The 25,091-nt window shown below is 47.0% G+C and overlaps 1 protein-coding gene across 1 annotated transcript in view; it reads right to left on the minus strand.

The window, feature by feature from the left end:
- Nucleotides 1–23,396, minus strand: part of CLTC (clathrin heavy chain) — a 72,083-nt gene extending 48,687 nt beyond the window's left edge. The window contains 8 exon segments of the mRNA XM_048519374.1: nt 3,374–3,571; nt 8,050–8,223; nt 9,606–9,719; nt 10,840–11,001; nt 12,994–13,262; nt 16,889–16,891; nt 21,800–22,007; nt 23,307–23,396. Coding sequence (XP_048375331.1) covers nt 3,374–3,571; nt 8,050–8,223; nt 9,606–9,719; nt 10,840–11,001; nt 12,994–13,262; nt 16,889–16,891; nt 21,800–22,007; nt 23,307–23,396 — 1,218 coding nt within the window.
- Nucleotides 23,397–25,091: the final 1,695 nt, after the last annotated feature.

Raw genomic sequence — 25,091 nt, forward strand, 5'->3', positions numbered from 1 at the left:
AAAATAGAGCCAGAAGAAAACATATCCTAACATTTCTATTTTCCCCCAACTTGCATGGACATATTCTCACCAACATTGGGGTCTTATTTTTTATAAATGTTTTTAATTAATTTTTATCATTATAAAAACGTATACAGAAACAATAAAGAAAAAATAACATCAAGCCAATTTTTAAAAACTCATAATATTCAAAAATACAATCCTAGAGTAACAAATAATAGATAAAATGGATCTTACTTTTCAACAAAATATAATCATGATATAAAATTTAAGGGTGAAGGTTCCTTCTATCTTGCTTATTTCACCTAACATTCTTTTACACTAATAATGCCAACATGTATGTTTTGAATAAACACTGACAAATATCCTTCTATTCAATTAACTTTTCTTATTCTGCTTTTAATCCCCATTAATACATTTTAAACAACTGATTCAGCTACATACAAAAAAACACAATTCCCACTTTCCATCAAATTCATGTTTGGACTGTCTATAACACTGAGGTCTTGTTGAATCTTCCTTCCAACACAGTGGAGGGCAGATCAGAACACCCCGCTAGCGTAAATACCCTCCTGTGAGTATGTATTTCTAAGGAGGACAGATCGGGAGTAGATACATTCTTCTTAGCCAGGTGCAATTCAGTTTACGGAACTGTTCCTCAGATGCCCTCTAATCAGCTATAACTTGCACCCCTTTCTAATCTAGAAGGTCTTTGCCTCTGTTGTCCAATTCCTGCTATCATACTACAAGGGGTTTCTACACAAGATTATTGGGGCAATTCTGAAGTTTTAAGTTTGTTCAGGATACAACAGCCACGGTATTTGCTGGAGTGAACTGCTGAGAGCATTTTTGCACCAACTTTTTGAGCTGCGATGTCAACTTCCTTCCTGGCTAAATTCAACGTGCAGGCCACTACCCGCAGAATTCTTCAGAGCCTTGGACAATATATCTGAGCATCGATCTCCCAAATACTCCCTCCGCACCACGAAGATGGGCAGAAGATACTTGGGCAACGGTTCTGTGGCATCAGGCCTGTGGCCAGTTCTTTCAACTCCACCCCCAAACTATGGAATCAGTTGCTTGCTGAACTCTACGGAACCCAGGCTCAGTTTCTAAAGAGGCTTCAAAGACTATTTACAAAGACCTGTAATGTCTAATGGGATTGGAGTGTCTCCTTTGATTTTGGGTTATGGTGTTGTACAATGACCAGTTTCAAAAGGCAATTAAATATTTTTACTAGCAACTCGCTTTCAGTTCTATACCCCCTCCCCTGCGAAGAGTATCTAATTTCCTAAAATAAATACCATTTGAAAAAAACAGGAAGTGTGTTGCAAGGCACTTTCTAGATTCAAATTCCAGTAAAAAACAATTATTGCAGACTTCAGCATTAATACAACTACTCAGCAGCAACACTTTCTTTTGGTTATAGGGTTTACATTTCTGAACACTACTTCTCAAAAGCAAATAAAATGAAAGTAGTTTTTTCAGACAGCATTGCAGGATGGGTACCTTAAGACTACATGGCAGGGTGGTTGTTTTTTTAAGTCTCAAAGAGCTGGGTCTCAAGCCAGGAATACCATTCCAAATAAACTTACATTTTCATCCACAGTACAACTCAGAGTTGCCCAGAAACGTCCCTACAGTTTGCCTGAGTCAAAATAAGCAATCTGCTGGTGAATAAGACCCCCATGAGATGGTGTCTACCATATGGAAAGCACAACCCAGGGACAAACCAGCTGTATAGCCACTGAGGGACGTTTCACTGGGCTGATGGGCCTCTCCTACACACACTTGGGCCTCTTCTGCTCAGAGCGGAAGAGCCGGGCACAGCGTTTTGATGGCCCAATCCTGAGCCTAGCAGAACTGTGGGAGGCATCCAGCTAAGCCACACAAGGTGTGGAGCTGGCTGGCTTTCTCCCTCCCTCCCTGATGGGGGTGGAGCCCTGGCAATCTGGAATGGGGCCATTTTTTCATCCCAACCTGCCCTGCTGCCACCCGAGTGAAACACACTGAGCGTCAATTTCACTTAACGCACCACACACAAGTGCACAGAGTAAAAAGCCTGCAACGCCCCCGGATTCAACAGGGCACCTCTGAACGTACAAGGAGCTGGTGCGGTTACTACACGCCAAAGGGTAGTTGCAAAAATCTCAGACTGAGTAAGAGCTAAGGAAGATTCGTTCCCTTTCTTTTTACCCTGCCTTCTCCCCCAACAGTGACGCAGGGAAGATTACATCGTTCTCCTTGTCTCAGTTTCATCCTCACAACCACCCTGGTTAGGGAGCCAATGTGTGTCACTGGCCCAGCAAGATTCCATGGCAGAGAGGGAGTTCAAACCTGGCTCTCCCAGATCCTAGTGCCGTGGTGGCGAGCCTTTGGCACTCCAGATGTTATGGACTACAATTCCCATCAGCCCCCTCCAGCATAGCCAATTGGCCATGCTGGCAGGGGCTGATGGGAATTGTAGTTCATAACATCTGGAGTGCCAAAGGTTCGCCACTATTGTCCTGGTTGGACACATTAACTACTGCAGCACACTGGCTCCCATATATAGCTGACTGATGTAGCAACAGACTATTAGTCCACAGAACTCACTACTGTTTATGCCGCACTTCAACCGTTAGGCAGGGGTCCGTCCCAGCATCAAGGGCTTGCAACTGGAGACTGATCTTAGGACTTTCCACACACAGCACAGGTGCTCTACCACTGAGTTATGTGGCTGCTCCAAAACTTAAGGATGACAAACTCCTGTTGACTGCCAAGCATCATCCCAGAACAATCTGGTGTTGAAACCAACATCAGGAGCACTGATAATATCAAGGAAACAGAAGCAAAATCAATACAGCCCTAAGGCCATCAGCGGCATTGGGCCTACATACCTGAGGGATCGCATCTCCCCGTACTAGGGCCCTCCGCTCTACAGAGGAGCGGTTGCTGGAAATCCCTGGCCCAAAAAAGATCCAGCTGGCCTCAACAAGGGCCAGGGCTTTTACTGCCCTGGCCCCTACCTGGTGGAACAGGCTCCCTAAGGAGACCAGGGCCCTGCGGGACCTTCAGAGTTTCCGCAGGGCCTGCAAAACAGACCTGTTCCGCCAGGCTTTTGGCCAGATGGGATGACCATCTGACCCTCATACCATCTTGGTCTCCCGTGGGCGGGAATGGGGTTGCCATCTGCAAATTTTAAATTGTTTAAATTCTATTAATTTAATATTGTTATAGATTGTTTTTATCTTTGTATTTATATGGTGTTGATGTACACCGCCCTGAGCCCTCCGGGGGAGGGCGGTTTAAAAATGAAATGAAATGAAATGAAATAAATAAATAAATGTGTGCCACAAGTACCGCAAAGCATCCTTTCGACTGTTTGCCTTACCTTCGGGGCATTTGCGGCCACCTTTGCTGCTTCCGAGTAGCTCCCCTGGGCAAAAAGAGCATTGAACTTCCGGGCAAAGAGCTCTTCGGCGCCGGCAAGGTTGTTACGGACGGCCATGCGCAGGGCCAGGTCAGGGTTCTGCAGCACGTTGGTGATGTAAGGAATGATGTTCTCTTCCTCAACGCACACGGACAACACCTGGGTTGAAGGCAGGAGAATAACGTTACATTCTAGAGGAAAGGGTGTGAGATGAAAAACCACGTGTTTTCTTTAGAAGACCTGGAGACCCACCCCCATATCAATCAATCAAAATGCCGCACTGGCAGACCAACAGTCTAACTCAATTCAATTCAATTCAATAAGCCTTTATTGGCATATACACGATAGTTCCAGTTAAAATATAGTTCCAGTTAAAAAATACAGTTCCAGTTAAAAGTGAATAGTAAAAAACTTCGCGTTTGTCATACATTCAGTTTACAAACTTCTGACAAAAACTTTGCCACTACAAGGCAACAATGAAAATCCTGACAATTTAAAAGCGTAACTACTTTATCTGATTCAGCATAATCAATCATAGGGTCTATAGCTTGGGATAGCAGGCTGGATCGGAGTTCTTGGTATAATACGCAGTTCAGGAGAATGTGTGGGATGGAATCCAGCAACAGTCTCACTCAAAAATCATGTACTTAGGCATGAATGTGTGTTAAGTGCTGTTAAGTTGCTTTTGACATGGCAACCCTATGGATTAACCTCCAAAACATCCTATCATTAATAGCCTTGCTCGTGTCTTGCAAAAGGAGGGCCGTGGGTTCCTTGACTGAGTCAATCCATCCTGTGTTGGGTCTTCCTCTTCTGCTAACTTCAAGTTTCCCAGCGAGCCTCGTCTTCTCAGAATGTGACCAGAGTATGATAGCCTCAGTTTAGTCATTTTAACTTCTAGGGAAAGTTTGTGCTTGATTTGATCTAGAACTCAACTTATTTGTCTTTTTGGCATTCCTCAGTCTCTGTAAAACTCTTCTGCCATACCTTGTTTCAAATGAATCAGATTTCTTCTCATCATCTTTCTTCACTGTCCAACTTTCACACTCATACAGACAGTGGTGGGATCCAAAAATTTTAGTAACAGGTTCCCATGGTGGTGGGATCCAAACTGTGGCGTAGCGCCAATGGGGCTGGGCGGGGCACGACGGGGGCGGGGCCAGCCATTCCGGGGGTGGGGCATTCCTGGGTGGGGCTGTGGCAAGGACGCAGCCGCTGTGCCGGTCCTTGGGCGGGAAACGAATGCAAACAGGTGCAGGCTGCCACGCACACTGGTGCACCTCCAGCTAGACTGCTTCAAGTTCTGCATGCTACTGCTGAGAGGAGGGGCGTAATTAAGGCAAAAATCATGTGGCAAAATCACCAATTAGTAACCCCCTCTCGGCACACACAAATAATTAGTAACCTACTCTCGGGAACCTGTGAGAATCTGCTGGATCCCACCTCTGCATACAGAGTAATGGGGAGTACTATGGTATGAGTTATGCATGAAACCTTTAAAATGAGACCATAAGTCTCGTTGAAGGTCTCGTTCTTCAAAAGCATGATAACCCAGCCCCTTTGTTCTGTGTATCCCTGCTGGATGGTGACAGATGTCTTCCTGTGTGTGAAGAACGCACGTTGTGTATCCTTGGACTTTGGGGTCATCAGCAATGAGCCATCTACAGCCATCGTATTCAGAAGGACACAGGATTCATATTGTTGTTTACTGACAGCAGGGCTCAGATGGAAGTCCTGTGTTTTCAGGTCAGATGCGCGTGTCGTTCCAGCCCTCAAGCATGTTTCTGGGAAGTATGCAAGATGAGCTGTATGCTCCACTGGCTACACAACATTACAGCGCTGCACCAGAGAAGTACTGTAAGCCTCTCTCCTGGTGAAGAGGCATCCTCTTTGCCGCACGCTGGTGAACGACGACCCATCAGGTTCCACAGTAGCCATTAACCTAAAAAGCTAGACTCCTCTAGTGTTTTGACAACCATTAACTGTGACTGCTAATGGGAATATTCAGTGACATCACCCCCCTGAATATCAATTGCTGGCATTTCATGAATTTCTTTAGGTTTGCTAACTCCTGACAGAAATCTCGCTTTCCTACGACTGGAGACACTGCAAAACTACACGAATTACAGTTCAGTTTACATCAAGGATTCCATTCTCCAAAATCTGAACTTGTATGGAAAGAATTCTGGCTTTCCTGGGCACACAGGGGATTTAGTGAAGGAACTATCGTTCCAGAGCCAGGGCTTCCAACATCAAGGAAACGTTCTCCACAATAAGCCCTGAGGGAGACATACTTGTTCACCAAAACCAACAGCAACCAGGAAGCAGAGTAGGGGCATCTGGGTGGTGGCCCTTGTACGTTCTAGGGCAGTGGTGGTGAACCTATGGCACTCCTCATGTTCATGGACTACAATTCTCATCAGCCCTTGCCAGCATGGCCAATTGGGAATCAGCAGGTGCTGATGGGAATTGTAGTCCACAAACATCTGGAGCGCCATAGGTTCACCACCACTGCCCTAAGGAGATTCTCCAAGCTCATTCTCGGCTCATCAAGGTTACACTTAGTTTTCTGAGTTTTTAGGAGAGGCAGGTTCAGATGGGCCCTCATTTGTACCAAGGTTTGGGCACCTTGGCTTCAAAAACAGTTTACCGTGTAATGGGACAGTGTGGGGGGGCTGCACTTAGCAACACAACTGCACAGTGTGTTGGATCCTGGCCGAGGTTTCTTGCATTATCCTAGATTTCTGCAGAGGCAGACAGAGGCTATGAAGATTACAATTCCCTCCTGCAAATCAGGATTTTATCCGCACGGGACTAGCGAGGGGAACTCACAAAGCTGCTGCCTCTCAGACCACACAGGCAACTGCCAGTGGAAGCTTTCTTTGTAGCCACAGCAGCTTAGCCGCAGATTAAAACGCAATCCGGCTGGAAGGATGCTAGCTATTTGAGAAAAGGATTCATTTTAATCTCTGGAAGAATTCCAGCGGTAACACCAACCCCAAAGCCAGGAGGGCTTGCTCTCAGGCACACACCCAAGACAATTTAGCTCTCATTGGCTGTCCCTTCTTAGCCACCCTATTTATTCATTCAGAATGTTTTAACCGGGGTTAGCAGCACATATTTAACACACTGCTAAGACTGAAGCTTCTCTCCTAGATATAGCACAGTTAGAGCTCTGAAATGGTGTGACGTTATTTTTCTGGGCCAGAACCTCCTACAGATTAAAAAGGCAACCCCTTTATAATATGACTGGTGAGCAAGGAATATGTTTTTACACTGAATTTTACAACTACCAACGCCTCGGCAACTGGGCAGTGATTCTAGAGCAAAGCCGGATTAATATGAGGAAGAGACTGCGTGCTTTCAGGAGCATGGAAGAGACCATGTGGTTCCTGGATAGAAGAAACCTATTGTCCCTTAACTGCGGTGCTCTAATAAATGAGATGACTCTCTGAATCAGTCCTCTCTGCAGCTTCCACAGGGAGCCAACCGGAGCACTCTGATTCCTGGCTGAAAGCAGCATTCCAGAACCACAAACCTCCCTTCTCAAAGCAAACAATATCTGTACAGAAAAGATCCATCAGGGTCAGCAGCGGTAAACAGTGCCGGCGTTCTGGCCACTCTGACCTTCCTTCCGCCTGCTTCCCCAATGCAGCGTTTCGACCTTCTTTCCTGAAGAAGTGGCAAGTTTAATTCTGAACGACAAGCCAATGCTGGAGTGCTGGAGATCTGTGAGACACTTCAACACTCCAGAGTTGGTACTCAATTTCAGATTTTAAAAATTTGAGATTTAAAAAAAGGTAAAGGCGCAAATGCTGGGTCATCACAGACGTCACACCGCAACGTTTACTAGGCAGACTATGTTTAGGAACTGGTTTGTTGTGGCGTTCCCCAGTCATCTACACTTTATCCCCAGCAAGCTGGGTTCTCATTTAACCAACCTCGGAGGGTGAAAGGCTGAGTCAATCTTGAGCCGGGTACCTGAAGCCGACTACCACCAGGATCAGACTCCAGGCCGTAAGCAGAGCTTTGACTACAGTACCGCAGTTTACCACTCAGGGCTTTTACCCACTGCAATTCCAACCTGAGCACTAGGACAATGGTGGCGAACCTATGGCACGGGTGCCAGAGGTGGCACTCAGAGCCCTCTCTGTGGGCATGCGTGAACAGAGTACCCCCCCCCCCCCCACATCTAGGCTGGCCTGGGCCGCTGGGCTCGTTTATTAGCATTAAACCTAAGACCTAGTTTTGGGGAAGCAGCGTGGGTAACCCTGATAAGAGCTGTTAAACCCCACTGATTTTCATTCAAAGAACTAAAGCGTGATCCTTTACCTGGGAGTAAGCTCGGTTGCTGGCAATGGGGCTTGCTTCTGAGTAAACCCTCCTAGGGTTGTGATTCACCCATTGGAAGAGTTGCACAGTTGCTTCAAAGCAAAGCCACCAACTACCACCAAGCTTACTATCGAGTAGCACACGCCTCGGAGCCAACCGTTTGTTTCTAAACTAAAACCTCAGTATTCAGGTTAAACTGCCATGTTGGCACTTTGCGATAAATAAGTGGGTTTTGGGTCGCAGTTTGGGCACTCAGTCTCGAAAAGGTTCGCCATCTCTGCCCTAGGAGAACGAAATGGCCTTACCTGTCCTTTTCGATTGACTCCAATGATTCCAGCTGTTGCTTCGTGGGGTGCGGTGACAAAAATGGTCTCTCCGCTGATTCTGTTCATGTAGATACAGGTGCCTGTTTCAAGGTCATACAGATGGATGTAGCCGTATTTTGTGATCAGAAAGACCACATCATGCTTTTCACTGATCTGCAGAACAATAAACATGAACCTTGAGGGCATCCTTAAGACTCCCAACACATCACGATCAGCTCTACATTCTCTGCGCAGGCATAGGGTTTTAGTTCACACCGTCCACGATGGTGGATTAGCACAAAGAATCTGCCTACTTAAAATTCACCCAGCTGTCCCAGTTTGACTAACTTGCTCGTCTTCCACCAATGAAGAAGAAGAGTTGGATTTATGTCCTTCCTTTCTCTCCTGTAAGGAGACAAAGGGGCTGACAAACTCCTTTCCCTTCCCCCCTCACAACAAACACCCTGGGAGGTAGGTGGGGCTGAGAGAGCTCCGAAGAACTGTGACTAGCCCAAGGTCACCCAGCTGGCATGTGTTGGAATGTACAGGCCAGTGTTTCCCTTTTCGAGGTCAGGGTACCCTTGACCTCACTCTTCATATCTCACGGTACCCCTGCCGCCACCCTCCACCTTCCCCTCCCATTGCCCCTGCTTGCCACACACGCCACCTTCCCCTCCCAGGGTGAAGGGTAGCACTGGGGGGTGGCTGCTGACCTTGTGGCAGGCCCTGCCCCATGGGCCAGCTCCATGTCCTTGCTGGCGCCGGTGGGAGACACCACAAAAATGAGGGGGGGCGGCGGTAGTGTTGCCGCGGTACCCCTGGGACATGCTCACGGAACCCCAGGGTACCAGGGAACCCTGGTTGAGAATGGCTGGTACAGGCTAATCTGAATTCCCCAGATAAGCCTCCACAACTCAGGCGGCAGAGCGGAGAATCAAACCCGGTTCCTCCAGATTAGAGTGCCCCTGCTCTTAACCACTATGCCACTGCTGAGGCAGCATAAAGAGCATGGCAGGTATTGAAGTCCAACTGCTGGAAATCCTGCTCACGCACCATTGGATTTCAGACATCAGGAGGAATTTCCTAAGTTGTCAAGGATCTCCTTGCCGCCCTAATGGTTATCATGAGTTTGTTTTAAAACAAAACTGAGGCACGACAGATGCAGAAAGTTGCACCCAATAGCGGCATGAAGCCACTGAACATTAATGCATGCAGAGAGTCACATTTATGCAGATGTAATTTCAGTTTGGCTCATGCATGGTAACAATTCAAACGGCCCAGGGAATTCTGCCAAGCAACCAACCGCCCCCCTCCCCCTTACTCTTTACGAAATGCTAAAAATACCTGAACTTTTCTTCTATAAAAAGGCAAGGCTAAGCAGCAATTAAAACCAGCTTACGACATTAAGCCCAAGGCTTGGAGGTAGAGAGTAGGAAGCCACCTCATTCTTCACCATTCCGCAACCACCAGCTGGTTAAGACACAGCTGAATGAGAGTGCATCCCCGCCCCCCCCAACGCTAGACATGGAAGGTATCCGCTGGACATTGTGCCCTACCTGCATTGCTACTGGAAAGTCGTTCTGTGCTTCGGGTGGGAAGAAGACGTCCACTGCTTTCTTGGGGAACGGTTGGTTTCCTGTGGGAGGCGTCCCGACTTCGATGATATGCAACTGCAGGGGGACAAGGGATGGGATTATTCACCTTGAGCATCCTCAGGGGCAAGGGCCCAGGTTTGTCAAACTGACGCTGCAGTGGCCAAGAGGCATAGAGGAAGAAGAGTTTGGATTTAAATCCCCCCCGTTCTCTCCTGTAAGGAGACTCAAAGGAGCTTACAATCTCCTTTCCCTTCCCCCCCCCCACCCCGCCCCGCAACAAACACCCTGTGAGGTGGGTAGGGGCTGAGAGAGCTCCGAAGAACTGTGACTAGCCCAAGGTCACCCAGCTGGCATGTGTTGGACTGCACAAACTAATCTGATTCACCAGATAAGCCTCCACAGCTCCAGTGGCAGAGCCGGGAATCAAACCCGGCTCCCCTGATTAGAGTGCTCCTGCTTTTGACCACTACACCGTGCTGGCTCTCAATACAGGAACTCGCGAACAATCAAGTGAGTTCTGTTGCCTTATCCATACAACAGGCTCCACCAGTTCAAGCAAGGCTCTTGTAGCACCTCGAAGCAGTCCAATTTTGTATTTTACCATAGCCTATTAGGAACTAGAGCTGCAAGACTTTCCCTGCTGTTGTTTGTTGTTTTTATAAAATGTACACGAAAGAAGCAAAATGAGACGGAACTCTGCCAAGGAGGAAGCTGCTGGGATTTTAATCCTGGGCCAAACGACAAGGGACAGACAGTATTCACTGAACTGTGGCCACTGCATTGTGCAGCCAGCCCAGAAATAGATGGAATTACAGGCAGGTCACAGAGGTACACTCAACTGAAAAATACCTTTCTGTCTGATGCCCTCCAGAGTGTTTCCTTCTGCGAATGACCACAGCCGCCCCTGCTCCCAATCTACCAATTAATTCATCCCCATTCTAAGTTACCCGTATCAAATTTCCCTTCTCATCAGTAAAGCCTCTCTCTGCAAGGAGGCGTCTCACTCGGTTCATGAGGCGTTCTGCGCAAACATGCCAGAGTAGCTCTTGATGCCGTTTGCAAAGGGAAGAGAAGGCACAGTTTCCCCCCATCGGTAATGATCATTACATCGAGCTCATGAGGACACCAGCCCCCGGCCACAGAAGTGGACCTTTCCCCTCCTACGTAAGGACAGACGACCCAAGATCAAACCTACCTTGCCTCCAGCTTGGCCTCTCACTGCAAAACAGAAAAGGGTGGATTCTTCGGCGTTGCCTTCCATCTTGAACTGCGCAAAGCTAGCAGCGTGGCCCTCGATGGGCTGGGACACTTTCCTATCTACTGAATAAAGCTGCATGGCGCCCACTACACGGTTTTGCTTTAAAGGAAGGAGGACACACACAGAGAGACTGAAGTCAGTAACCTTTGTACAACCGGACTCACAAGCTGAACATGCCAACAGCGTAGTTGTGGGAAGCCTAGGCAAAGTCTGTGTTGCACTCCAGCTGAAGGGGAAAAGGAAACTTTTCTTTGGCCCACTCCAACCGGGTCTGGGAACAGGCGGCCCACAGTATAAACGGTACTGATGTAGCCCCGGGGCCATTCGCACCCTTCCGTGCAGGCGGCCCCAGAACAGCTGAGGCCCGTGGAGGCGCCTCCATTTCATTTTTAAACTTACCTTCTCTTCCCTGCTCTGCAGGGATGAGGGAACACACCCCCATGGCCACGGCAACGCCTCGGGGGGGGGGGGGTGTCGGAGGGCAGCGTGGGTGGGACTCCTCATCCCTGCGGAGCTGCGTAGAGGAGCTGCGCAGGGAGAGAAGGTAAGGCTCATTCTGCACACGCAAAATAGTGCACTTTCAAGCTGCTTTCACAACTGTTTTTGCCATTCCGCACAGCTTCAAAGAGCCCTGAAAGCAGCTTGAAAGTGCATTATTCTGCGTGTGCGGAATGAGCCTAAGTTTTTCAAAAAATGGAACACGCCTAAAAGCGCCGCCCTCGACCTGCAGAGCTGTGAGTGGGGGGAAAGGTAAGTTTTTAAAAAACAGGACGCGCCTAAAAGCGCCGCCCTCGACTCGGCGCCGTTCACTCAACGCTGGTTGCACAACACTGTTTTTGAAAAAACTTGCTCATTGAGCGAGTTTCGAAAACAGCATTTCCCCACCGGTTGGGGGGGGGGGATAAAGCACGGCGCTGCCTTGTTTTGGAGGTGGCAGCTATGCAAACCACGTTCCAGGAACGGTGTTTTTACCGTGCCTGAGGCGCTGTTTTTGGCCTGTGGGGAACGGGCCTTTGACTCGTGTCAGTTTTGCAATACTACCCAGACCAATCTCACAACCTGGAGGAGCCTGCTATTGGGCTACTACAGCTTCTGAAGCATTTATACAGCATCAAGAACCTCCTTTAACATATTATTTGCACTTCTCCTTGGTTCAGAATGCCTGTTATATCCTCTGGGAATTGGATCTCAGCTGGCCCATCGAAAGGCTCTTCCGTTTAACTACCAGCTCATGAAAAGCTCCAGTTAAAAATGCCAACAGGGTCTTCTTTTAACCCAAATGCACCACAGTCTGCTCAAGAAGGCTCCTATCCTGGGGGGAAGAATTAGGACTAATAAAAGGAAACACTTATTCACGCAACATGTGATTGGTGTTTGGAATATGCTGCCACAGGAGGTGGTGATGGCCACTCACCTGGATAGCTTTAAAAGGGGCTTGGACAGATTTATGGAGGAGAAGTCGATTTATGGCTACCAATCTTGATCCTCCTTGATCTGAGGTTGCAAATGCCTTAGCAGACCAGGTGCTCAGGAGCAGCAGCAGCAGCAGGCCATTGCTTTCACATCCTGCATGTGAGCTCCCAAAGGCACCTGGTGGGCCACTGCGAGTAGCAGAGAGCTGGACTAGATGGACTCTGGTCTGATCCAGCAGGCTAGGCTCCCAATGGCACCTGGTGGGCCACTGCGAGTAGCAGAGAGCTGGACTAGATGGACTCTGGTCTGATCCAGCTGGCTTGTTCTTATGTTCTTATCATGTTATCCTATTCAGTCTACTTCTGGATATTTTTCTAGAACAGGGACCAACGAATTAAGGTCTTCTTTAAATGAAGTTCAGCCATTACTCATAAGACAAACTGACAATGACAACCAAACAAACGGATGTAGACAAATTCAACGTCCAAACTAGCCAGGATACATTTTTTTTATGGTCTTCAGCTAAACATAAAGCTCAACTTCATTTTCCTGTCAGGAAAACGGCTCTAGCTTCCTTCTCACACAGCAAATGTGAGCACGACGCCAAACATACAGCCCTGTCAGTGCCTCTCCCAACAAGCGTATGCCGCAAAGGATCAACCTACGCTAAAGTGTTACCTGTGCAGATATGCCAGTCAGAAGCAACCATTTCTGCTTGGCATCTGTACGATAATTGATGATCTGGCAGCCCGCAAGACTAGAGTGGCGGTCAAACATTTTTACGGGCTGGGACTCCCCTTCCATGCTCCAGTGGTATACAGCATTGTCAGTGACCAGGGCAACAGTGTTCAGAGAGATCCACTTCCAAAAGGTGACGTCGTCCGTCATGGTGTGTGCTTTCATTTTGCTCTTCATTTCAATGTTAAAGATTTGAAGGGTCTTCGCAGCTGAAAACGAGACCGCAGCACAAGTTAGCCAAGGTTACTGTTAGCAAGATTCAAACATTCAAAGGATCACGACAAAAATGAAGCGATTGCAATATGGGAGTCGAATGAGGAAACTACACCTTACCGCAGGGAAGGTATCATGCATGGTGTTTGGGTTGTGAAGTTCCCAGTGGTCAGCAGGCTTTTTTAACCGGGCAGCAACATTTCTAAAGCCAAATCTATCACTCAAAAGCCAGTTCCAGCTAAACCAATTGCAGAATTGGTTGTGGCTTCATATCCAGGTGTTGCAAACACAGCTTTGTTCTTACAAAGTTGAAACAACAGCTACTTTTCATGCTACGCTATTGATTGTTAACCCAAGGAGCAGGGTTTGCTTGACTCAATTGCACTAAAAGTACATCAAGGCATACCAGAAAAAAAGCTACACGAATTGTATTTGCATCTACGACGAGTACTGGAGAAACACAAGACGGTTTCCATGAGAATGGGAAACGGTAGTCACAAACTAGACACTTTGTTAGGTTAGCTGGTAACTTTGGTGAACCAAAACCCATAAACCTCAACAAAGTTTCTTTGCTATTGCATATCGTGCGCTACACGTGGGGAGATGGGAGGACACAATGACAACCAGGCAGGAAGGGGAAGAGAAGTGCTTGTCATAGGAAGAAATTGAATATTGATAACAATGTTAAAGCATGCCACCTTCAACATCCTTGCTGCAAGTAAGGAACCAGTGTGGTATGCAGCTCATAAAAGTACTGGGGTACAGACTGGGAAGACCAGGTTAAACTCCCTGTTTAGCCACAAAGCTCACTAGGTAATCACAGGCCAGTCTTTGCCTAACTAAACTATACCAGATGCAAGGATAGAGTGGCAGTGTTAGACCCTGAGCTTCTTAAGAGGACCGTCATTTTTATGAGAACAACCCTGCCGAAATCCAAAGGGTAACGCAGTGCAAATTTTCCTAGATAGATCCCAGTCAAGCTTGGACTGCAAACCAAGAAAGTAAAAACACCCTTCTCAGTCTTGGAATGTTAGGCAAGCCAGAGATCACTATCACTAGAAATGCAGAAGTCCCAAATTGGGCTCCCCTGCTCAAAAAATACCCCCAAAGCCCCAGGGTCTTTTTTCCCCAATGAGGGGAGAGAAATAACTAAGTTTTCCAAACCCAATTCAGAATCAAGCCGGAGTGGGTGGGTGGGGGGGTAGGGAGTTCATTAACCATTACTAGTGAGTGGGGGGGGGAATCCATGGCACCCACCAGCACTAGTGCCAACGAGCGTTTCAAAAAGTGGCCGGAGCCAAAGGATTTTCCATGGGAAGATCAGGAAGATTGGTAGGCACCCAGGCTTTCCTTACTGTGTGGCTGCAGTCCACCTTCAGGCTTTACTTCTTCCTAGGGGTCTGCAACATGTGGCTCCTAGGAGTCTGCAACCTGTGGTTCTCCAGATGTTCATGGACTACAATTCCCATCAGCCCCTGCCAGCATGGCCATTTGGCCATGGTGGCAAGGGCTGATGGGAATTGTAGTCCATGAACATCTGGAGAGCCACAGGTTGCAGACCCCTGTCCTAGGACAGTGGTGGCGAACCTATGAAACAGGTGCCAGAGGTGGCACTTAGAGCCCTCTCTGTGGGCACATGCAAACAGAGCGCACCCCCACACACACACATCTGTGGGCTCAATTATTAGCATTAAACCTAAGACCTAATTTTGGGGAAGCAGTGTAGGTAACCCTGTTACGTGCTGTTAAACCCTACTGATTTTCATGCAAAGAACTAAAGCGTGATCCTTACTGACTAGCTGGCTGTACTTGTGCCTTGCTCAGGACATGGCAGCAAGAGAGGAGGGAAGAAACTAGAGCCACAGAGCATGCTTTGAAACTGGCCAAAATACTGGCTTGTGGGATGCAGAGGAGGAGGTGTATCCAAAGAGGTTCTCTCTAGCACCATTAGAAAGAGCAGAGCTTGTTGCTACAGACCTCAATGGCCATAAACTAGGATACCGCTAAAAGGGTACTAGGAAAACTCATGACGTAGAGGTACATCGAAAGCTAGGCATGATGACCAAACGGAGTCCTCATGTTCAAGGGCAAACTTCAAAATGGATCTGGGTTGCTACTCAGAACAAAGATGGAAGTTGCTACTCTGGGTTGCTACTCAGAACAAAGGCTGGCCCTAGACAGATCTGAAAGTGACTCTGACTGTTCTGTTGTGGAGCTTCTGTTAAACAGCACAGATGTCATGCTCTTGGAAAAAGTAGCAAAAGTTCTTTTACAAGTGACAGAACTTTCTAAGTAATGTATACTGCTATATACAGTCTTCCTGTCTGCGCTTCAAATGTACTCTTGATTTGTATTTCAAAAATGTCTGGCAACGCTCTACAACCTATTTTTAAATGCCAAATAAAGGTGGTGGTTGTTAAAAGTAAATAAATAAAAAAGCAAGGGGAGGGGCAACAGACCGTGTTGGCTTTTCTTTGCAACCTTCTTGTAGGCCTTCGGGCTGGCAACTTACTAGACCAAGTGGACTACCAATTTGAGCCGGCAGAACAGTTTTTATTGTCACAGAGAGAGGGGGTTGGCATTTTGACTCCTAGTCTGCGTAACAAAGAGCCTCCCAACTGACTGATCCACACTGACTCAAGGCATGTCCATTTCTCGTTTTGAGAACTGGCCCATGCAGGCATACAAGGACAGAGGACCAGGCATCCGAATAACCTTCTGGGAAACAGGGCAGGGGAAACAAAGCTGCAAGTACTTCCAAGGACATTACTAGCGCCATATGTTTACACAATCTTTACTTCAAGGAAACACAAAGCTCAGAAGCTACGCAAGTCAGATTTTCAAAGCCAAAAAGAACTAAGTTTCAGAGGCCCCTTCCGCACACACAAAATAATGCATTTTCAAACCACTTTCACAACTGTTTGCAAGTGGATTTTGCCATTCCGCAAAGCTTCAAAGAGCACTGAAAGCAGTTTGAAAGTGCATTATTCTGCATGTGCGGAATGAGCCAGGGTTAAAGGCTAAGTCACAAAAACCTACCAAGGCTCAGAACTTATCTACACTGAATTAGCACTGGTGGTTAGGTTCCAAGTAACAAGTCAAATTGGTTATCAAAAGGCGCTGGGAGGAAAAAAATCTCATTTGAAAACCACTATTCCTTTCACTATGTAATCGTGAATTTTGAGGATGGGGATTGTCCAAAATTGCATCTTTTACGTGGCAGCCAGACTGGCTTCATTGTTCCTAAGAACGTGAAAAGCAAAGGGGGGGGGGAAAAGCAAAAAGCCAGATATGAAATTGTAGGAGTCTCAGTCCTGTTTATAAAAAGCTTGATGCATATCCAAGTTTCTGCCTTCAGTCAAGCATTTCTACAACTCCAAAGCAAAGATGCTGCCATTCCTGAAATTCTCTTGCCGCTATTGTTTGTTGCCGTTATTCTTTTGAAAGGAGGAGCCCCAAGACCCAGCCTCAGGAGCAGCGACAGAAGGCAGGTTTCTTGCCGTCCTCCACGTCAATTATTCAGTGGTGCGCCTTGCTAAGCCTTTAAGCCGGTAAGCCTTTCGCATTTTCTTTTCATAAAACAGGACAAACACAAATACAATCTAAAACAGAGATAACTCACCATCTTCACACACAAGAAAGCATTGAAGGTGTGACAAAAAAAAAATAGTGATATAACATTAAAGCCGTCAGAAAAAAAGGGAGGAAACTACTGTAATGAGAGAGACAAGAGATCAGTATAAAAGCAAGTTTAGCTTCTCCACCGAGGGGGGGGGGGGGGGAACCAGGGCAACACGTTGGCTTTTGTGGAGGCAGATAAGCAGCATTAACAGAGCGAACATTTGGGCAGAGGTGACTAAACACTTCTCATCCATTACACAGTTCGATTCAAGTCAGGACATGTGCTGCGTGTGGCTAATCGACCCAGACTGGCGACGTTTGGTGATCTGTTGTGCAACAGGCGGGGTATTTATAGTACTCTGCCTCCTCCTTCCAGACTTGAGCGCGAACAGGGGTTGAGAGCAATGCGAGAGTGGGACATTCAGGACAGCCCCCCTCCCCCCCCCCATAATCTCCTGCTCTTCAGGAGCAGAGGATATGCTCCCACGGAACCCAGATCCTAGAATTTATTGGACACTTTTTCTTGCCTTGCGAACACTATGATAAGTTAACAGTTGACGATTCCTCTTATGGCCGCTTTCCAACATCATGCTGCTGATTATCTTTTAAACCACAGGTGTCAAACTCGCGGCCCTCCAGATGTTATGGACTACAGCTCCCATCATCCCCTGCCAGCATCATGCTGGCAGGGGATGATGGGAACTGTAGTCCATAACATCTGGAGGGCCGCGAGTTTGACACCTATGTTTTAAACCTTCTTTCAGGGACTGATAGGGCTACAGAAACAGTAGCAAAAAAAGGGTGGCCGCTGCCCTGAATAGGGCTTTTCACAGCCGGAAAGGTATTTTCCCGGTGGCCGCATCACCAAACGCCTTGTTGGAGGCGGCACAGCTGAGCCAACACCCCCCACCCCTTGAATCAGGCTGCCTAACTCAACGATAAACCCCTGAAGAGAAATAGATTGGATCTTTGTCTAGCTTCGATTTTAAATTTTCAGCAGCAGGTAAGATTTCATTGTGTGTGGATTTTCTTTTAAAAAATTACTACTACTACGGCTATCTCCTGAGACCACTGGTGTATATTTTGTTCGTTGCATGTGCTACAAAATCTAAGAAGCCACTGGGTGCTTCCTGGTTTATTTTACGGAGAATAACCAGAAACGATATCTGATGTGGAAGTCTGACGTGGTTTGTATACCTCTCGCTATTGGACACCAGCTGTGCTACTTGACAAAAGTGTTACTATTATTATCTCAGAATTGTTCATTCTTTGAAGAGCAAATATGTACTTCAGTTGGAAGCCACATCACATATTTCTGAGGGATGCTCCTTACAAGCAACACCATTTAACATCTTGGGCCCGTTAACATTGAAGATGGCCACCAATCTCCATCATTCTTTCTTACTGTTGGCTCCCAGTGAAAACTATTGTGGACACTGATTGATCGGTTCTTGTCTTCGCGGTCAAGTAGAATACTTTGGTACTTGCTCACTCTTCGGTCTAAATCACAGGTGTCAAACTAGCGGCCCTCCAGATGTTCATGAACTACAGTTCCCATCAGCCCTTGCCAGTACAGCCAATGATCATGTTGGGAAGGACTGATGGGAATTGTAGTTCATGAACATCTGGAAGGCTGCAAATTTGACACCCCTGGTCTAAACGATCAGGAATAGACAACGAAGCTGCGGCACTTTTGCAAAACATTTTGTTCAAGACCCTCAAATATGCTCCAATCTGGATGCTGAATGTTAAACTGCTCAGGCAACAAAAGCATAGAGCATACTGCCTAACTTGTGAAATGGATCACTTGTATCAGGGTAACCTTGATAACTCAGTTAAGATCTAGGGATAATACTCTCCCCACCACCCCACCATGCTTTCTTCCACCCTCATTTATCTTGGAAAATGGCTCCTCACCTTGGTCTGGCTGATGTAGCCACTATGACATAGGTGTCAAACTTAGGTTCTCCAGATATAGATTCATACAGTTCTTCACCCCTGCCAGCATCATGCTGGCAGGGGATGATGGGAACTGTAGTCCATAACATCTGGAGGGCCGCGAGTTTGACACCTGTGCACTATGGTAACCTGGAGGCCACATTACTGTAACACACTTTACCCAGGTATGCCCCTGAAGACAACTCAGAAACTCTGACTGGTACAGAACTCAGCAACAGAATTATAGAGGATATTATTTCTGTTCTATAGTCATTATATACTGATTAGCAATCAACTCGCAGGCTCAGTTCAAGGTGCTGGTTATTACTTACAAAGTTATTCATGGCCCAGGGTCCGCATTTTGAAAAGGACCACCTCTGCCAATATGTCTAGCTCAGAGGTCTGCAACCCGCGGATCTCCAGAGGTTCATGAACTACAATTCCCATCAGCTCCTGCCAGCATGGCCAATTGGCCAAGCTGACAGGGGCTGATGGGAATTCTAGTTCATTAACATCTGGAGAGCCGCAGGTTGCAGACCCTTGGTCTAGCTCAGGGGTCGGGAACCCGCGGCTCTTCCGCCGCTGTTCTGCGGCTCCGCGGAGCCGAAGCATCCTTCATGGCCGTCAGGCTCGTACGCTGGCTTTGCCTCCTGCCCGCCTCGCTCATTGCAAGGCGGGCGCTGTCCTGGCGGCCGGCCAGGCCGAGCCGCCGGGCCCATCTTCACCCGCCCTGCAAGTAGCAAGGCGGGCGCATCACTGGCCTAAGAAAAGCTGTCTGAAGGTGTCACCCTGCAAATGGGTAAGATCAACAGTTGCCTGTACCTGAGCAATCTCTACTGTGGCTCCTTGCAGGTGGAATGGCATGCCTGAATAGGTCAGGAAGGGTCCCACTTACCTATCATACCTCAGAATACATAACATCATATTGGATCAAGAGGACACTTTTACAAAAAAGGAATGGGAATGCAACGTACTGCATTCCTATTATATCATTCTACATTTTTTTCCGTACCATTTTCTAATTTCTGTAATATCAATTGTTTTGTAATCCGACGTGTACTCCAAACTGGTTTTCTTTTATTGCACTGTTTTCTGACATCGTAATCTGCCTTGAGTCTCAGCCAAAAAAGTTGACTCAAGTAAAATATATAAACGAAATTAAGGTCCTGTATGATGCTGGAAGTCTGAAGGCTGAAGCGGAATTCCAAAAGTCATCTGTTCCACAATGGAAAAGAACTAATCCAGAAATAACACTATGCTAAAGAGTCGTGGGTGTGCAACGATCAAATAATGAGTTTGCACAAAGCCGTGCAAATAAGTTCACAAAGGCACTGGGCACACAAGAAAAGTTTTGTTTGACCATGTCAGTTATCTGACATCTAAATAAAGAGGGTCCCTGATTGGTCTCTCCCGAGCAACTTTTACTTGCCACTGAAGGACAAACAGTTAACTCTTCGTAAGCCCGCTTGCTAGTGTGATTAACTACTTAAGAAGAGGGAAAGGTTTCTGTGGGCTTCAGAGGCTAAACTTTCAAGTAGATAGTGAACCAGATGTTGGAAAAGGAGGGCCAGAACGTCACATTTTGATCACCTCCACATTTTGATCACCTCCAAGAAATCTGACCAGTGTAGTGGGGGAAATGGCGGGGGGGGGGGGGGAATGCCATCTCTCAATCTGGAGAACTGTTCAATTGGCATTGTGAGCCAACCTGCCTGCTTTGGGACACAGCAAGAACCTTTCTTTGGACAGAAGGGTCAGAACGCTCTCTGCTACGCCCCCTTGCCAATCATACAGTAGTAAGATTAGGTTACCCACGGACAAGAAGAAGAAGAAGAGTTTGGATTTATATCCCCCCTTTCTCTCCTGCAGGAGACTCAAAGGGGCTTACAATCTCCTGGCCCTTCCCCCCTCACAACAAACACCCTGTGAGGTAGGTGGGCTGGTAGAGTTCGAGCAGCTGTGATCAGCCCAAGGTCACCCAGCTGGCGGTGGGAGCCGCCACAGGCTAATCTGAATTCCCCAGATAAGCCTCCACAGCTCAGGCGGCAGAGCTGGGAATCAAACCCGGTTCCTCCAGATTAGATACACGAGCTCTTAACCTCCTACGCCACTGCTGCTCCTCAAGGCAGGAATCTTCATCTACCCAGAAGCCTCCCCGGAAACAGAGAACATAACTTTGTGTAATGGGATGGGAACTGAGTGATGGGAACTGAGCATGTTACAGGGAGCGACTGTGTCAACAGCAGTTGAGAGTCAGCTCAAGGGAAAAAAAACTGGAATAGAGCAATGAGGTGGGGGGCAGTGGAAATCCCCCAGTGGTTTGAAAAGATACAGTCTGGATCTTGCTTTCTTACAGTTAATTTTCCAGTTGCATACAAACCTCAATCCCATTAACAAGCTTTAGGTGACTATGTTCCAGTAAAGGTAAAAGAAGTCCCTTCTGCAAGCACCTGGTCATTACTGACTCATGGGGTGACATCACATCATAACGTCTACTGGGCAGATCATGTCTACAGGGTGGTTTGCCGTTGCCTTTCCCAGTCATCTACGTGTTCCAGTAACTATACCAAAAGCCAGTTTGAGGATGGACAAAGTCCTCAAGTCATGAACTAAATCCTTGGGTCTGCCAGCATCACGTCCACACCCTAAGATGCAGCTTTTTATAGTGCAAAAAAGAAAAAAGAAGTTGCAGTGAAATTTACTGAAAGGGAACAGCAATAAAGATAGCCTTAGAGACTGAAAAATCCATGCAGCTTTAAAGCCTGAAGTGCCACAAAATCCAAGCTTGCTGCCTTTCAGATACCATTAATAGGTAAATAACTTGTGTTCTCCAGATTCAGCCTGCGTCATCCTTCGCCAGCATGATGCTGGCAAGGGATGATGGGAGCTGTAGTCCAGAACATCTGGAGGGGCGCGAGTTTGACACCTGTGTTTCAGAGACACCTTGAAACACTTTGAGAAAGATGTTCCGTACCTTTCAGTGCAATGACCTTGCTGGCAGGGTTCATGATTGCGCTGTCAGCGGAAATCGGCCGGCGAATGGGGTTGCTGGGATCATTCATGTCAATGATGACCACCTGGGCCTGTTCCCCTACCTTCTCCCGTATGCAGATGAATTTGTCGGACTCCATCGTGAGAGTGCTGAATCCAATGTTGGCCGGATTAATGCCCAGATTCTGGAGCTAGAACACATACAAGAGCACATTTGACGTCATCCAACAGTTCTGACACTCTTTTTGCAACAGCTGCATCCGGACAAGAGAGAACTGAAAGTGCTAAGATTGGATTGAGAATTTGAAGCCGATCTACTGAAGACGTTGCTAAACGTCCCATCCTATGCCACGTGCCCACAAGAGCACTTCAGATGCCACTCAAAGGCAGCCGAGATGCAACAAACCGAACTTCTCCCATTCATAGATGAACTGCCCCCTCTAATACTAGCACTCTGGGTTTTTTTTTCCACTGTTAAATCAACTGTGAACCATGAGGCTGTGCAGGAATTATTTAATGCTAAAAATCCCAAATCTCGCCATCAAAGGAACTCTCAAATTTGGTCACTGAACAACAGTTGGTCCTACTCACCAGCTTTTTTTTTTTTGAAGAGGGGGGGGGTATATGAAATCCCACATCTCACTCTCTAAAAGAGTCGGCCTGACAACTTACAAGATGCTCACATTAAAGCTGCCAGAGTAAGTATTTAGAGAATGACATGTTAAAAGGCCATATGTATTGTCGAAGACTTTCATGGCCAGAATCACTAGGGTGTTGTGGGTTTTCCCAGTTGTATGGCTACTGGAACACGGCCATACAACCTGGAAAACCCTAGACCCTATGTACTTTCTTAAACCTTCTTATATTCTGAATGCTCTAAGAAGAAGAGTTTTGATTTATATCCCCCCTTTCTATCCTGCAGGAGACTCAAAGGGGCTTACAATCTCCTTGCCCTTCCCCCCTCACAACAAACACCCTGTGAGGTAGGTGGGGCTGAGAGAGCTCCAAAAAGCTGTGACTAGCCCAAGGTCACCCAGCTGGCATGTGTGGGAGTGTACAGGCTAATCTGAATTCCCCAGATAAGCCTCCACAGCTCAGGCAGCAGAGCGGGGAATCAAACCCGGTTCCTCCAGATTAGATACACAAGCTCTTAACCTCCTATGCCACTGCTGCTCTCTAAGCCCGGGGTCTGCAACCTGTGGCTCTCCAGATGATCATGGACTACAATTCCCATCAGCCCCTGCCATCATGGCCAATTGGCCATGGTGGCAGGGGCTGATGGAAATTGTAGTCCATGAACATCTGGAGAGCTGCAGGTTGGCGCCTTATCTCTACAAACAGGCCATGCCTACTTGGTCTTGCTAACTAACGAGTGCTAAAAGGGAAGTGGTGATGGGAGGGCACCCCATCCCTGAAGCACAACAGCTTAAAACTAAGAAGATATGATAGATCAATATGTGAGCAATACATGAGCATGATAGATATGATACGTGAGCATGTAGGAACACAGCAAGAGATGCCGGAACTAGGTGGAGCCTCTCAATGGCAATGAACGTAGAGAGCCAGACATGCCGATCCATCCAGGAGATTCAGATTTGCTGGTGGCAGCAGTTACTGGGTTGTTTTTTTAAACCCTCTAGTAGTGAAAAAAGGTGGGAAGGTGTGATACCAAGTGGATACTTGGGTCCACCAGAGGGGGTTCCTGACCTCCCAGGACCCAAGGGAACCAGGCTTGTGAGTCTGTTCCTTAATGTTCAAGTTCAAGTTCAAAGACCTTTATTAGGCATTAATGTTCCTTAATGTATATATCTGAATGAACATATTTCATTGCGGAGATAGGTGAGAGTTCCCAGTAGAACGTATTTGTTGTGCTCCCCGTGGGGCCTTTCATCTATCATGTATCCATGCAATTGTTCCTGATTTATGTAACTTTTTCTGACTATGCCAATAAAGGCTTATGTATGTATGAATGAACATATGCAAGATCAGCAGCGAGAGGTGTGAGGCCCAAGCCTGCCTGTGGCAGGGGGACACAATGAATTTTTTCCTTCCATTTTTCTGCCAAAAAGTATAAAACTTTGGAGAGCACTGAACACATTCTTATGAAATATTCTCTTTGGGAATTAAATAAGCACATTTTTAAGATACGGCTTTTCTCCCTCAAAATGTAAGGCATGATTTTTTGACAATATTAAAATAATGGGGTGCTGTGTGGTTTCCGGGCTGTATGGCCATGTTCTAGCAGCATTCTCTCCTGACGTTTCGCCTGCATCTGTGGCTGGCATCTTCCTCTGAAGATGCCAGCCACAGATGCAGGCAAAACGTCAGGAGAGAATGCTGCTAGAACACGGCCATACAGCCCGGAAACCACACAGCACCCCAGTGATTCCGGCCGTGAGAGCCTTCAACAATACAATATTAAATAATGATAAATGCTCATGTATACTATAGCATATAAAATATTTTAAAAGGGTTCGTGTGGCCAAATGTGATTACTCGCAGTGACGACAACATGCTGTTAAGTTTGCTGCTAACAAATGAGAAAGGCCAGAGTTTTTAGTGTTATAAGGTTCCAAATAGGCTGATAGTCCTGTTGTGACTTCTTGAGACCGTTCCTGTTCAAACACTGTTATCACATTGTTTTCTAATTTAAGCTTTTATTCCAACTCCAGTATAAGGCCTGTGGTTTGCAGACTTTTGAGCAGAAGGAAATCAATCAAGGCCTCAGATATTTTTCTTCCCCTCTTTCTTTAACAGCTCAGTAGTAAGCACAGCAACACATGGCCAGGGTAAATATTAAACCAACCCCTCTGCAGCCCATTGTGATCCAGAGCCAAGTCATCCTCTATGGGGTTAGAAAGTCCATAGGTCACAGACCTCTCATGTAATGGGTAGCAAAGTCATAAGGGCACAGTTTTGATTCAAAGAACTGAACCGCAAACAAGTTGTTCCACCTTGTGAACTAGGTGTGCGCCCAAAAACACTCCCCTCAGAATCCCTTCAGTGTGCTCAAGGGATTTCTTCGAAAACGGGTTGATACAGAAAGGGCTCTCCCCCCCCTTCGAAACAGAACGTTTCCTAAACAGTTACAGTGAACACTTGTATATGATTAACTTATACATCACGCAGCCCACCCCACAAGCGACGGATACCCCTGCAAAATGGGCCAAGCATAACGAAACAGAATTTCACAAGGCTGGGCGGGGTGAGAGTGAGAATCATTAAAGCAGCTATTACGAAGCAAACCACATTTTCCTGTTTCAACTTGACCAACT

This window comes from Sphaerodactylus townsendi, linkage group LG16, assembly GCF_021028975.2.
Source record: "Sphaerodactylus townsendi isolate TG3544 linkage group LG16, MPM_Stown_v2.3, whole genome shotgun sequence".
In the NCBI taxonomy this organism is placed as follows: domain Eukaryota; kingdom Metazoa; phylum Chordata; class Lepidosauria; order Squamata; family Sphaerodactylidae; genus Sphaerodactylus; species Sphaerodactylus townsendi.